Source organism: Capra hircus, chromosome 4, assembly GCF_001704415.2.
Source record: "Capra hircus breed San Clemente chromosome 4, ASM170441v1, whole genome shotgun sequence".
Taxonomy (NCBI): Eukaryota; Metazoa; Chordata; class Mammalia; order Artiodactyla; family Bovidae; genus Capra; species Capra hircus.
The window spans coordinates 14,548,744-14,563,089 of record NC_030811.1 but is presented as its reverse complement, the minus strand read 5'-3'; the positions used below and the strand labels follow the sequence as shown (position 1 = coordinate 14,563,089).

General features: G+C 49.7%; 1 protein-coding gene and 1 gene segment (V, D, J or C); both read left to right on the top strand.

Annotated features, from left to right (window-relative positions):
- LOC106501854 lies at positions 1-6,027 on the top strand. The segment is given in 3 exon segments: positions 1-137; positions 398-766; positions 5,103-6,027. Coding segments are annotated over 3 exon segments (555 nt in total).
- PRSS2 (protease, serine 2) lies at positions 9,457-13,484 on the top strand. The gene is made up of 5 exons (XM_005679544.3): positions 9,457-9,709; positions 10,697-10,856; positions 12,258-12,511; positions 12,892-13,028; positions 13,271-13,484. The coding sequence occupies exons 1-5, from the start codon at positions 9,541-9,543 to the stop codon at positions 13,421-13,423; spliced, it is 873 nt and encodes a 290-aa protein (XP_005679601.3). The 5' UTR covers positions 9,457-9,540; the 3' UTR covers positions 13,424-13,484.

Below are 14,346 nucleotides of genomic sequence, written 5' to 3'. Positions count from 1 at the left end.
GAACAGTCAGTAGGGAAGCGCTACACGGTGGTGAAGGAGGAAGAACTTGAACTTGATGCATTAGTGCCTTTTCTCTGCGGAGAGGCAAGGCTGTCACCTAAAGATGTTGACTCTTCTGCTACTTCTCCTGGGACTGGGTACGGCCTTATCCCGGGGGAAATTTGGGGTGAATATGCATGCTGAGGAGGAGAGGGTCTGAGGCCCCCAGTCCGCGGATGGGAGCGATGTTCTCTTAGGGAATCCTAACACAGTACTGCTGGAAGAACAAATCCAGAGAGGAGGCAGTGCTCCGGGGCTGTTGGGAGCTAAGGTGAGACTGGAGCAAATAGTAGGAGCCCCTCCTGCCTGGGGACAAGCTTCTCAGCTCTCACGGGTGTTTCTGTCTCTCTGGATCTAGGTTCTGTGTTCGGTGCTCTCCTCTCTCAAAAGCCAAGCAGGGCCATCCGTCAACGTGGGACCTCCATGACGATCGAGTGTCAGGCCGATAGCCAGCTCAACTTCATGTACTGGTACCGTCAGCTTCCAGGACAGAGCTTGGTGCTGATGGCTACTGCCAATCAGGGCTCCAAGGCTACTTACGAGAGTGAGTTCACTGAGGACAAGTTTCCCATTAGCCGCCCGAACCTGGCGTTCTCAACTCTGACTGTGAGCAACGCGAGCTCCGAAGACAGCAGCTCTTATTTCTGCAGTGCTGGAGACACAGTGCTGGGCACGGATCAAGGGTCTCAGCAAGAACCCCTCTCCCTCCCACCCAGCTCTCAGCCAGGTGAGCCTGAGAACCCTGGGAGGCAGGCTGGAGGGGGAAACCACAGAGGCAGCTGCCTGTGTGCTGGTGGGCGGGGTCGGCGTGAGTGGGTCGGCTGGGGATGAGGCGGGAACTGGGGGATCAGCTGGGGGACTTCATCCACAGACAGGAAGGGTGACTACTGAGGATAAAATTTCTCCCAGAGGACTGTTTAGAAATAGTAAAGACAATCAGATACAGTTTGCCTTCGAGTGGCAGAGTCAGAAATACCCTTTAAGTATTTTATCTCTGAGCTATATTTAGCCTGTTCTCTATTAATATAGTTCAGAATGCACTTAGTCATATTTATATCATACTGGTCCATTACACTGAGGGCATTTTGCTGATTGTTCTCAGCGAAAGGGAATTACAAAGCCCTCTAGATGCCTTGGTGTGATATATGGATGGCTGCTGCTGCTGCTGCTGCTGCTGCTGCTAAGTTGCCTCAGTCGTGTCTGACTCTGTGCAACCCCATAGACGGCAGCCCACCAGGCTCCCCCGTCCCTTGGATTCTCCAGGCAAGAACACTGGAATGGGTTGCCATTTCCTTCTCCAGTGCATGAAAGTGAAAAGTGAAACAGAAGTCACTCAGTCGTGTCCGACTCTTCGAGACCCCATGGACTGCAGCCTACCAGGCTCTGCAGACCTATGTAAATCTGCAAAAATTCAGGAATCTGCACCGTTGGTGAGCTTCTGAGTAGTCCAGAGGTGTGAGGTATGCTGGAAGGTCCTCCAAAGTGAGAGGCGAGCTGTTTCCAGACGTGGAGAAAGAGGCACAACGCTTCGTGGGACCCTTTGGATTTTGGAGTTAACATTTACTACTCTTGGGCATGCTACTCTGGGCCATTTACTATACAATCCGTAAGGCTGGGCCAGTGCAAAGCAGAGCTCGGTAGCAGAACGAGGCTATGATGGAAGCTTCTCAGCCACCAGGGTCATAAACCAAGCAGGCTCAGTTGTTCTTGAAGTGCCTGTGGCAGATATCAGTGCTCTGTAGAGCTCCTGACATTCCCCAGTGAGAATCACGAGGCTGACGCACAGAGCTCTGTGTCACGATTTACTCCCTTCTACCTGCCAATAACTATTTTCCCTTTGAAAAACTGCTCTTGGCTCTTTACTAAAGGCTTATCATGGCATTCAGACCTGGACGTCAGCAGACCTGCAAAACTGTAAAGTTGAAGACGGGCGGAGTATTCTGTTACGAAGCAGAAAATGTATGATCAGGACCAAATTCCAGCACAGCTGGAAAGAGGCACAATTCAATTGCAAAAGCAAGTCCCAGTGTCACGATACATACTCCCATTGCACCCACACCTTACCCTCAGTCTACAGTTCTGTGGGAATTTCCCTGTTCCCCAGTTGAAAAGCCAGGAGCCTGTTTTCTGGGTAGGCTTGCACTTTATTCTGGAATCATCACTACATTTTAACACAAGTGTGGTTCAGAAAGGTGGTGGTGAAGGAAAATCTTCGCAAGGTCCAGAACTTCAGTCCTGAAGGACAGACCTAGCTTGTGTTCAGCTTCCTTTCACTGTCATCTAGACTCTGGCCATTCATTCACATTTCCCCCCGTTTTGCTTCTCTCTACTGTGTTAGGGGGTCATTTCTTTAGACTCTCTGTCCCGTTTACTGATTCACACCTTAGCTCCAATAACCTGTTTCACCTTCCAATCGACTTTTTAAACTTTATTTTCACTTCTAGGAAATCTACTTGGGTCTTTCACATATATGAGCCATCATTTTTAAAAATTAACTAATTTTTAGCTGCACTGGGTCTTCATTGCTGCATGTGGGCTTTCTCTAGTTGCAGCGTGAGAGCTTCTCCTTGTGGTGGCTTCTCTTGTTATGAAGCCCAGGCTCTAAGGCACGCAGGCTTCAGTAGTTGCAGGGCGTGGGCTCAGTAGTTCTGGCCCATGAGCCCTAGAGCATGTTGTGAAGCATGGGCTTAACTGCTGCACTGCACGTGGGATCTTCCCAGACCAAGGGCTGAACCCATGTCCTCTGTACTGGCAGCCAGATTCTTAACCACTGGGCCACAAGGGAAATCTGATGAGTAGTCATTTTTAAAGAACCTTGCTCCACATGCATTTTATTTCTCTAGGGATAGGTGGCACAGTGGTAAAGAATCCACCTGCCAATGCAGGAGACACGAGAGGCAGGTTCAATGCCTGGGTCGGGAAGATCCTCTGGAGTAGGAAATGGCAACCTACTCCAGTATTCTTGCCTGGGAACCCTCATGGACAGAGGAGTCTGGCTGGCTACAGTCCATGGGGTCGCAAAGAGTTGGACACGACTGAGCACTGAAGAAAATTAAACTTCTACTTGGAATTTTTATCTATTCGTGCCAACCTCAGTTTTCTGGTGGTTTCTGCTGCCTCTCACTCAGAGTGGCTTATTTCTTATGCATTATGCAATTTGATATTATAAATTTATCATTGGGAATCCCCTAAATCTTGGAGTAAAGGTAGGCTTTCCAGGAAATATACATTTTTGGCTCTGTCAAGCAACTGGGATGCAATAGACGTGATGTTTTCTTTTGTAATTTTCAGTGTCCATCTTTGTGGCCATACGGAGTCTATGCGAAACCCCAGTGGGCTGACTACTCAGTGGCCATGAATATTCAGAGGAAACTATTTATAATCCTCCAGCCAAAGCCAAGACCAAGAAAAATAATAGTCCCTGTCAATTGCCTGAGAGGTTAGCTTTGTAGTTTCCCTTTCACTAAGCGTGTGCTCTTCCTGCATCCTGGCTCAAGGAAGGAGCGACTCCCATCATGCTTCTAGGGCCACACAAGGTCCAGTGGGGCTCAGCCAGTTTCTACACATGCTGAGTCTCCTGGTCACCAGGATCCATATAAGCACCTGTTTGATCAAATGGATCAAAAATGCTGGCTTACCTGTATCCTGCTCCACTTCCCTAGGAAGTGGGCAAATTCACCTACAGGTAAGCTTTCGACTGTGAGCCCCCTCCTACAAAACGGCAAAATTTTCTCCTAAGAAGCAGTAAAAACACCGTGGTTAGGAACTTGATCTCTGTCCTCAGGCAGACCTGAATTTAAAACTTGGCTCCCCTGCTTCATCACCAGGTGTAACCTTGAACGGGTTACACAGTCTCATATTCATACATATAATATCCTCATATATAAAATGAGGATAATAGTGATGCAAAAATACAAGGAATGGGGTTTTCATAAGAGTGAGATGAAGTCATCCGAGTAAACCACATAGCACTGTGCCTGGAAGAGACAAAACACACATTTTAATTAATATCTAAATTTATTTCTCACTGTGACACATGACATTTTACCATTAACAATTCCACCCTCAAGATTAAGTATTGCCCTCTCTGGGAAATTTTTATTTATTATTGTAACTGTTTCTCTTTATTTTAACTATTTCTTTGACAAAATTAATGCATAGTGTAAAAGACACAGATTATTAAACTGAGGAAAATTAAAATCACTATTTAAATGAGATTAGATAATATGATATATATTTTATAATGCATTTTCTTCAGTTCAGTTCAGTTCAGTTCAGTTCAGTCACTCAGTCGTGTCTGACTCTTTGCGACCCCATGAATCCCAGCACGCCAGGCCTCCCTGTCCATCACCATCTCCTGGAGTTCACTGAGACTCACGTCCATCGAGTCCGTGATGCCATCCAGCCATCTCATCCTCGGTTGTCCCCTTCTCCTGCCCCCAATCTCTCCCAGCATCACAGTCTTTTCTAATGAGTCAACTCTTCGCATGAGGTGGCCAAAGTACTGGAGTTTCAGCTTTAGCATCATTCCTTCCAAAGAAATCTCAGGGCTGATCTCCTTCAGAATGGACTGGTTGGATCTCCTTGCAGCCCAAGGGACTCTCAAGAGTCTTCTCCAACACCACACTTCAAAAGCATCAATTCTTCGGCGCTCAGCCTTCTTCCCAGTCCAACTCTCACATCCATACATGACCACAGGAAAAACCATAGCCTTGACTAGATGGACCTTAGTCGGCAAAGTAATGTCTCTGCTTTTGAATATACCATCTAGGTTGGTCATAACTTTCCTTCCAAGGAGTAAGCGTCTTTTAATTTCATGGCTGAAGTTCATTCTCTTAACCCAACAATATTTCATAAATGCCATGTCAAAAGAGCTTACCTTAACTTATAAGAATGTTTCAGTGTATCGATGACCCTCCTTTAAATACAACTTTTTACACTAAAATTAATACCAAGGTGAAGTATCCATATGCCAGATGATAGGGTAATTTAATTTAAAAAGCAGTCATTGTAGGTGTTAATTTATTTCTCTCTCTTTTTTTTTTTTTTGCTGTGCCATGCAGCCTGTGGAATCTCAGTTCCCCAACCAGGAATCGAGCCCTTGACCCTGCTTTGGAAGTGTGGAGTCGTAACCACTGGATCACCAAGGAAGTCCCTGTGTAGACTGGGCAGGGAATGGCAAAAGCACTCCATTCCCAAGCTTCACCTGAATTGAACAGGGCTGACGTCTTGTTATCCAGGTGTCAGCTCAAATACCATCTCCCCAGAGAGAGCTTTCCTAACCTTCTATGCTCACACAGTACCTGTGGACTCAGCCACCAGTTACTCACATTTATTATCACTTTATCCTATTTCACTAAGACCTAATTATCAGTTAGTTCAGTTCAGTTCAGTTGCTCAGTCGTGTCCGACTCTGCGACCCCATGGACTGCAGCCTGCCAGGCTTCCTTGTCCATCACCAAATCCCAGATCTTGTTCAAACTCACATCCATCAAGCCAGTGATGCCATCCAACCATCTCATCCTCTGTTGTCCCCTTCTCCTCCTGCCTTCAATCTTTCCCAGCATCAGGGTCTTTTCCAATGATCTAATCATTGGAATATAATCAATTAATCATTATACTTTGATATAAATAGTTGATCCTTGAACTAGGTACAGATTAGGGACACTAACCCTCTGCACAGTTGAAAATCCACGTATAACTTTGTAGGCACTTCTTCGTATCTAAAGTTCCACATCCTGTATTTAACCAACCTCAAATCATGTAACACTACAATAGTTATTGAAAAAAAAATTCCATGTATAAGTAGACCAGTGCAGTTCAGATTCCATCTTGTTCAAAGATCAACTGTATATATTATATACACATCATACATATATATAAAGATACATATATTTTTTAATGTACTATCTGCCTCTCACAGTTATATCTCCTTTCATATGTGTGGACACGCACACACATAATTACACATTGTTGTGGTTTAGTTGCTAAGTTGGGTCCAACTCTTTGCAACTCCATGGACTGTAGTCAGATAGGCTGCTCTGTTCCTGGGATTCCCAGGCAAGAATATGGGAGTGGGTTGCCATTTCCCTCCTCCAGGGGACCTTCCCGACCCAGAGACTGAACCTGCCTCTCCTGCATTGGCAGGTGAATTCTTTTACTGCTGAGCCACCAGGGAAGTCTGTAAATACACCCAGATGCCAGGAAAGAAGGGACCTTTTTACTATTATCTTCCTTGCTGTTTCCATACAGGTTAGAAAAATTACAGGAACATCACAGGAACATGGTAAATATTGCCTGGGTGCTATGGACTGAACTGTGTTCCTCCAAAAGTCATATGTTGTAATCCTAACCCCCAGTCCCTCAGAATGTAATAGGATCTTTAAATAAATAATTTAATAATTAAATTTAATTAGGGTGGCCCTTAAGCCAATCTGACCTTGTTCTTATCAGAAGAGATTAGGGTATATAAGGAGAGCCACTAGGGAGGTACCCACAGAGAAAAGGCCATGTGAAGTCAGTGAAAAGATGACCATCAGCAACCCAAGGAGAGAGACCCCTGGAGAAACCAACCCTGTTGACAAAAATAATAAATGATCTGAAATAGGAATAGAAACAAGTTTTATTTAAGCCAAGCTGAAGCCTAGAACCCAAAAGGCAGCCTCTAAGACAACTCTGAGGAGCTGCTCCAGAGAAGCAGGGTTTTCAGCTCAGTTTTATATCTTGGCAGAACAAAGAACATTAAGCAAGTCAGAAATACATTCCCTCTAGGTCTGAAAAAATAGATCAGCAGGAACTCAGTGAGTCAGTAGGGCGCTGGCCCCTGGGAAGGGAGTCGTGTCATCAAAGGAGCACTGGCCCCAGTGTCCCAGGAAGGGAGGCACTTTATCTTTTAACACCGACATCTTTTACTTCTGGTCAGTGTGCCCTTTTCTTTATTAAAGAAAGCAGATGTACAGTGTATGCTTGATAGGCCACAAATAGGCTGTTTTAGTTGGTACAAAACTCAAGCTAACTCATATATAAGCCAGAATGGCTTCTCCATGACTCAATATATGAAAAGTTTCTTCTATCAACACCTTCCTTGATCATGCACTTCTCAGCTCCCAGAACTGAGAAGATGCATTTCTGCCGTTATTTTATTATGGCAGCCCTAGCAAATTAACACACTGAGTCAATAAATAGGATTCAGAAGAAAGAAAACTCTGCCTAGCCATGTGGACTGCTGTGCAGAAGAGCTCTACAGAAAGCGTCTGAGTTTAGGCAACGTAAGGCCACTAGCAGTGAACCAAGTCATTCTAACAGAGGGGACAGAGGCTCTTACCTTTCTATCTGAGCAGAATGGTGTCCCAAAACATGAGCCGGCCCCCTCTGCCCCCCACCTTCACCCCACAGGCTGGGAAAGGAAACAGATGTGACGTTTCTCATCCTCTAAAGCCAGGCTTCCTGTGAAGACCCCACGACAAGGGGGCAAAACGAAATAGCATATTTTGTGATATTTCTGCAAAGAAAAGCCTCTGTGATGGAGGCTCCACAACCTGGGTGAGTACAACCTGCCTTTGACGTGGCCCAGAGGGGCCCAAGGCCATGGCAAGGTGGGACTGGGGGGAGTGGGGGCCAGGTGCCAGGTTAATTCAAGCTGCTTTCTCTGTCAGGGAGGCCAGATCAGGAGGGATCCGGATGTAGTCTGTTCCCTGGCCTGACCCCTGAGCTGCCATCTGCAGTGATTCCCACACTTCACAGTACTTCCCTGTCCTCCGGCAGCCTTGAGGTCAGCTCTGCCCTTTTTAGGTCTACGTTCTCAGACAAGACGGAACCTTTCTGACGCCTGGTCTCAGCCTCTGTAGCAGGAAATAATGTTGTTCTGCGCACCTCATGATGAAAACATGAAAAGGGAAGCTTGAAATTCAACACAAAGGAAAATCAGCATACCACCACTGCTTGTGTGTGTGAAAGCTCTTTAAAAGCTGTTGGGCGCTATACAAATACAGCAGTATTGCAACCTAGAGAGGAGCCCGGCAGGGATTAGAGGGTGTGCAGCTCTGAGGAGTGGGTGTCCTGTCGTGGAGAAGCTGGCTTCCAGCTGTGCCAGGCACCAGACCAGAAGACACCCTGTGGGTCCCTCTCCACCCAAGAGCCTGCCCCCCCATTTCTCCCAGTTCACTATTTCCATTTACTCTGTCCTTCCAGCTTACTTCCTGTCTTGCCACCAGACTTCTGAGCTTTTCTGACTTTGTTCACCACCTTCAGAACATTCACTCATTTTTACCTTTCCGAGAGTACCTATATAGACTCTGCCCACTCCTGCCCATCAGGAGCCCCGAGCTCAGAGGAGGTGAGCAGGAGAAGCCTCTCCATGGGAAGGCTTGTCAACCTGGCTCACAAGGTTAGGTTCCAGCACAGACGCTAGTTACCTCTCTATACCCCCCTGGCCAAGTGGTGCCTCAGTAAATTACAAGATTGTATCTTGACAGACATCAAAAAAAAAAAAAAAAAAAAAAGAACGAAAAAGAAAATTCCAAAATCCACCCCACCCCCCCACCTTCAACGTTGTTTTTAATCACTCGGTTTCATGGACAGAGGAGCCTGGTGGGTTTCAGTCTACGAGGCTGCAGCGTCGGATCGACTGAGCGCATGCGCACACCTTCTCAACCTTTATCGTGCGCCAGTTTCTCTACCTGCTGCTGATTCTCTGATAAAGAGCGAGACTTACCATTGTGCAAACCTTTTTTCTAAAATCTGATCCGGAACATACAATTCTGGCTCAGGCTGTCAGCTCCTAGCAGGTGGGGGCAATTTTCAAACCGTTAGTTGCAGGCTCCCAGGGTGACCAGGAGGCTGCTTAAAAAGAACCCAAGGCTGCGTGAGCGATGAGAAAGACAAGCGTCTTGACAGTGAGGAAGAGGAGGAATGGGACACCGGTCTCGTTACCCCAGAGCATCAGGTAAACGCCTACTTAATCCTTGGCCTCTCCTCCGTCCAAATGCCTCCCCCGACCCAGTCCCTCAAGCTCTGGTAGGAAGGAGAGCCAGCTTGAAGGCCCAGACTCACAAGAAACTCTGCCTCTCCCATTCCGTCACTTCTTGGTGTTGGGGTCCTGGTTCCCTAAGGCTTGGGCTTTGACCTTCTGTTAGACTTGACCAGGGTCTTTTTGTGTACAGGTATGACATAGGCAAGACTTCTTTCCTCTCATGGGACTTCAGGATACCAAGCGGCCAAGTTTGCTAATATCAGCCCTTCCTTAAAGTAAGTTGAGTAAATCTCCATGAGGTCAGAGGATCCCCAGGGTCCCGGGTCATTCTGCCTTCCCTTCCTCATTCCATCATCCGCTCGGTTTAAGGCAGCTCAGCTGTGGGAAGCAGGGTCTTGGCTTCCCCTGTGTTCCTCACCCCAGAATATCCTCCTGAGAGCCAGCTAGTCTTCCTCTGTGTCCTCAGAAAGTAAGTTTCCTTATCACCCGGAAGTCATGAATCCACGGAGTGGCCAAACACAGCAGAACTGATGCAAGAGTCCAGGACAGGGGAAGCTGCAGGTGTGTTTGTCCTGGGAGGGGTGGTCCCCCTCCACCCCCTCCCTCTCCTCAGGAGGTATAAAGGCTCGCCACCAGCGATGCAAGCACGCTTCTCCACCATGCATCCCCTGCTGATCCTTGCCTTTGTGGGAGCTGCTGGTGAGTCCCACGCATTGCTTCGGGTTCCACTAGCCCTTCTCCTGGCAGAGATACACGCTTCACCATTCCTCCAGCCTCTCCTGTTCTACCTGTGTGTCTTCTCCCCTCCCTGGCCAGCACCCCTCCTTCCCACTCTGGGGCTCTCTTTAACCTTCACTCTCTCACCCTCTGCCTGGTTCCACTCCCATCCCTCTCATCCATCCATTTCAGGGCTTTGTTGGGAGAGGCGAGAAAGGCAAACCAGGTGGAGATGGTCTGTGAAATGAGCCAGGCCTTAAGGCTTGGCTGTGACAACCGTAGGTAACTCCACTTGAACTGTTCCTAGCCTCGGATGCTCCTGGGGAGACAGAAGGTGACTCACGGTGGAGTCCTGTTTATTGGCCTGGGAATGTGACCCATGCACTGACTTTTTAAGCTTCCTGAGTGGTTTTAAGATTCCTGGATGTATAGCCACAGCTGCGAATCACTGTTCTATTGGCCAATAACAGTAACCACCTTTATCCTGCACAAAGGGTGCCTGGGCTCCCTGCTCAGGTGTGAGCTATGGGAGGAGGCTGGTACAGCAAAGCCAAGGCTTTGCAGCCACATCTCCCTAATGAGGCCAACCCATCGTGACAAACTGGGGTTGAAACTGCAGCAGGGAGTAGACTGGTGATGAATAAAAGGGAGAGAAGCAGCCAGTGGGTGAGAGGACCACATTCAGACCCTACGATGCTGAGTGCACCATGAGTGGGGTTCACTGTCCTTGACCTGGTGCCCCCAGTGGAAGTGTGAGCCGGAGCCCCTGCAGGGTCCCTAGCTCTGTGTCCTGCAGACACACAGTGACTTGGGAGAACTTACCCCTGTGAGACCAGCCAGGGATGCTCCCTGATGGCCTTCCTCCCCTCCCTGTGCTCGGTCAGGATCCTAATTAGCAGGGTCCAGCCACAGGGCTCGGGGCTCCACCCTCCTGCTGAATCAGCCTCTCCTCCCCTGTTTCCACTCAAGTGGCTTTCCCCTCGGACGACGATGACAAGATCGTCGGGGGCTACACCTGCGCAGAGAATTCCGTCCCTTACCAGGTGTCCCTGAATGCTGGCTACCACTTCTGCGGGGGGTCCCTCATCAGTGACCAGTGGGTGGTGTCCGCGGCTCACTGCTACCAATAGTAAGTGCTGGGCCCCTGATGACTGAGCCCACTGCCCAGGGCCCTCTGGAAGGGCTGGGATCCGTCCAGAGCTCAGAATTATGATGGGGAAGAGAAGAAGAAGTGGGCAATGGCAGCTGACTCAGCAGGAGCTGTGGGTGAAGAGGGGCACCTGCCAGGCTCATGTGTCCATGGGATTCTCCAAGCAAGAATACTGGAGTGGGTTGCCATGCCTTCCTGCAGGAGATATTCCCAATCCAGGGATCAAACCTGGGGTGTTATGCATTGGCTAGCACAGGTTCTTTGCCACTGGTGCCATCTGGAAAGTCCCATAAAAAGTAGGCACAGAGTATTTTGAAGGTGGGAATAGCCAGTGGGGAAAGCAGGGAAAGACCTCACTCAAATAACCTTTGTCAGTTGGCTACATGTTAAAACCTTGTAAGATATTTTGTTGTTGTTGTTTAAAAAAAATTATGATGATTCCTAGTTCCCATTTAACTCAGAATTCTTAGGACGAGTTTGAATATTGGTGAGTTTTCAACACTCTCTGCCTCTGGCAATTCTACACTTCCGGGCAGAACTGAGAATCACTGCCAAAAGCAAGAGTTCTCCAACCTGAATGCACGTAATAATCACCTGGAGGGCCTGTTACAACACATGTGGCTGGGCCCCTCCTCAAGGGTTTTGGATGCAGAAACCCCGATGCAAGGGTCTGGGCAGAAGAGAGAATCTGAGTTGCTAGCTCGTTCCCAGGTGACTGATGGTGCAGGTCCTGTGGCTGTTCTTTGAGAAGGGCTGTATTAGATCACAGATAGTGCTAGTGGTAAAGAACCCACCTGCCAGTGCAGGAGATGGCAGAGACACAGGTTTGATCCCTGGGTGGGAAAGATCTCCTGGAGGAAGGTATGGCAATCCACTTTAGTATTCTTGCCTGGAGTATCCCATGGACAGAGGAGACTGGAGGGCTACAGTCCATGAGGTCACAAAGAGTCGGACACGAGTGAAAGACTTAGGATGGACAGACCGACAGACAAATCAGATCACACAGGATGGTGGCCCTTACCAGATCAAGAAAGGAGGGAGCAAAAGTGACTGCACGTAGTTTGCAAGGTTGCAGAGGTTGAAGGATGTCTGGGGAAGTTGAAATGGTGGGTTTGCACCCAGGGCACTGGGTGCTGAATGCATGAGGGGTGTGGGAGAGGCGGCTGGAAAAGCAGATGGTCCCTAGCCGGACCCCTTCACCACATCCCTTCTCCACGGCCAGGCCCCCTGAAGCACGGAGGTTGTTGTCTCACACCTGCACCGACCTACCACCCCTCTACGGCTCTTGACATTCCTACACCCCCACCTGCAAGCAGGGAGAACCCCTAGGGGATGTGGGGCTGTGGACAAAAAGGCCTTAACTGTGCTTGCCCTCAACAGCCGCATCCAGGTGAGGCTGGGAGAACACAACATTGACGTCGTGGAGGGTGGTGAGCAGTTCATCGACGCGTCCAAGATCATCCGCCACCCCAGGTACAGCAGCTGGACCCTGGACAATGACATCCTGCTGATCAAACTCTCCACGCCTGCGGTCATCAATGCCCGGGTGTCCACCTTGGCTCTGCCCAGTGCCTGTGCTCCCGCGGGCACCGAGTGCCTCATCTCCGGCTGGGGCAACACCCTGAGCAGTGGCGGTGAGTGGGACCCTCACGTCTTCACCCTCTGACCTACCCACACTGCCCAGAACCGAGCATCACCTGAGCTCGGTTCCAGTCTTTGCTTCCAACCTACAAATTCCCAGCAAGTACCTACTACACATACAGGACTCTGTGCCGGGTACCAGAGGGGGGCAGGCGTCCCAGACTTGAGCCCGAGAATGGAAAGACAGGACAGATGTGGCCTCTGCTCTTGGCGCCTTTAGAGAGGGGTCCATAGCGAGCCTGCTGGGAATCGAAACCCAGTGTTCGCTGGGGACCTCTCCTGGCCGCCCCCAGGGTTCAGCCCTGGGTTACCATCCCCCGTCGCATCCTAACCCACATTTTCCTTTCCTTGGTCTCTTTCCTATTCCTCAAAGTCAACTACCCGGACCTGCTGCAATGCCTGGAGGCCCCGCTGCTGAGTCACGCCGACTGTGAAGCCTCATACCCTGGAGAGATCACTAACAACATGATCTGTGCTGGCTTCCTGGAGGGAGGCAAGGATTCCTGCCAGGTGAGACGCCTGCCCAGACGTGGCAGCCTCCCTGGGGGCAGGATGTGAACGCCCAGGGCTGTGGGCTGATGGTCCGTCCCCTGGAGAAATGAGGGAGGTTCGGCTGTGGCCTTTCTTGACAGTGAGAAGGGTGTGGGGCCCACAGCCAGTGGGAACAGGGTCTTGTGAAGTTCAGACTGTGTGTGGCTCCCATTCCCTTTTCTTCTCTGTTTATAAAGCTTATCTCATCACTTCCTCCCCAGGGTGACTCTGGCGGCCCTGTGGCTTGCAACGGAGAGCTCCAGGGCATTGTGTCATGGGGCTATGGTTGTGCCCAGAAGGGCAAGCCTGGGGTCTACACCAAGGTCTGCAACTACGTGGACTGGATTCAGGAGACCATCGCTGCCAACAGCTAAAGACCCCCCCCCCCCCGCCCCGTGCCATCATTATGCTAATAAAGTGACTGCTCTATCTGCCCAGGTGTGCAACTTCTTCATCAACCCCCAGCCTTACTCTGGGAAACACCCTCCCACCTGAGGCCAGACAGGGCACTGCCCCTTACAGATGTGCCTACTTCTCAAATGGGTTCCAGGGCACCCTGGTGTAACAGCAGAAGTGAAAGTCACCCAGTCGTGTCTGACTCTGTGACCCCGTGGACTGTAACCCATCAGGTTCCTCTGTCCATGGGATTTTCCAGGCGAGATTACTGGAGTAGGTAGCATTTCCTTCTCCAGGGGATCTTCCCAACTCAGAGACTGGGTCTCCCCCATTGCAGGCAGAGTCTTTACCATCCGAGTCCCCAGGGAAGCCCACATGTAAAGAGAAGGAACAGAGAATATCAGTGGGGGAGGGGTCCCTGGAGAAACTTCCTTCCAGAAAGGCTGCATTTGCCTTGGTGTGTCTCTGGGTCATGCGTGCAGGGCTGATGTGTGCACATGCATGCACACATGTGCACACGTGTGGGGCATGGTCTGTAAGGTCCCACACCTCTGCTCACTGGTCCCCACGCCTAGGGAAGCACCTGCCAATCACCTTGGCCTTTCCTGAGTCCCCTCCATGTCCCCGGCGTGTGTTCCCCCCTGGAAGCAGGAGGCCCCCCTGGCCCCTGTTTTCCCAGGACCAGCTCATGTGTCTGAGGGAGATAAGAGCTCCCTGGGTCTCTCTCCCTCCCACTCCTGAGAAACCTGCCTTCTGTTCTTCCCACGTGATGATACGAACACCCTCCTGCATCCTTGATAGGCACTTTCACATTTAGTTCCCTCTGCCTCTGCAGTGTTTATTATTCCGGAGATACAGACAAGGAAACAGGTTCAGACAAGGTTGTCAGCTCACCCACATC

What these genes read in the sequence shown, in the direction of transcription:
- PRSS2 (XM_005679544.3), top strand. Translation starts at nt 9,541, where the DNA reads ATGCAAGAGTCCAGGACAGGGGAAGCTGCAGGTGTGTTTGTCCTGGGA. An exon ending in TGCCTTTGTGGGAGCTGCTG is followed by an intron (nt 9,710 to 10,696) that starts GTGAGTCCCACG and finishes TTTCCACTCAAG; the next exon opens with TGGCTTTCCCCTCGGACGAC. An exon ending in GCGGCTCACTGCTACCAATA is followed by an intron (nt 10,857 to 12,257) that starts GTAAGTGCTGGG and finishes TGCCCTCAACAG; the next exon opens with CCGCATCCAGGTGAGGCTGG.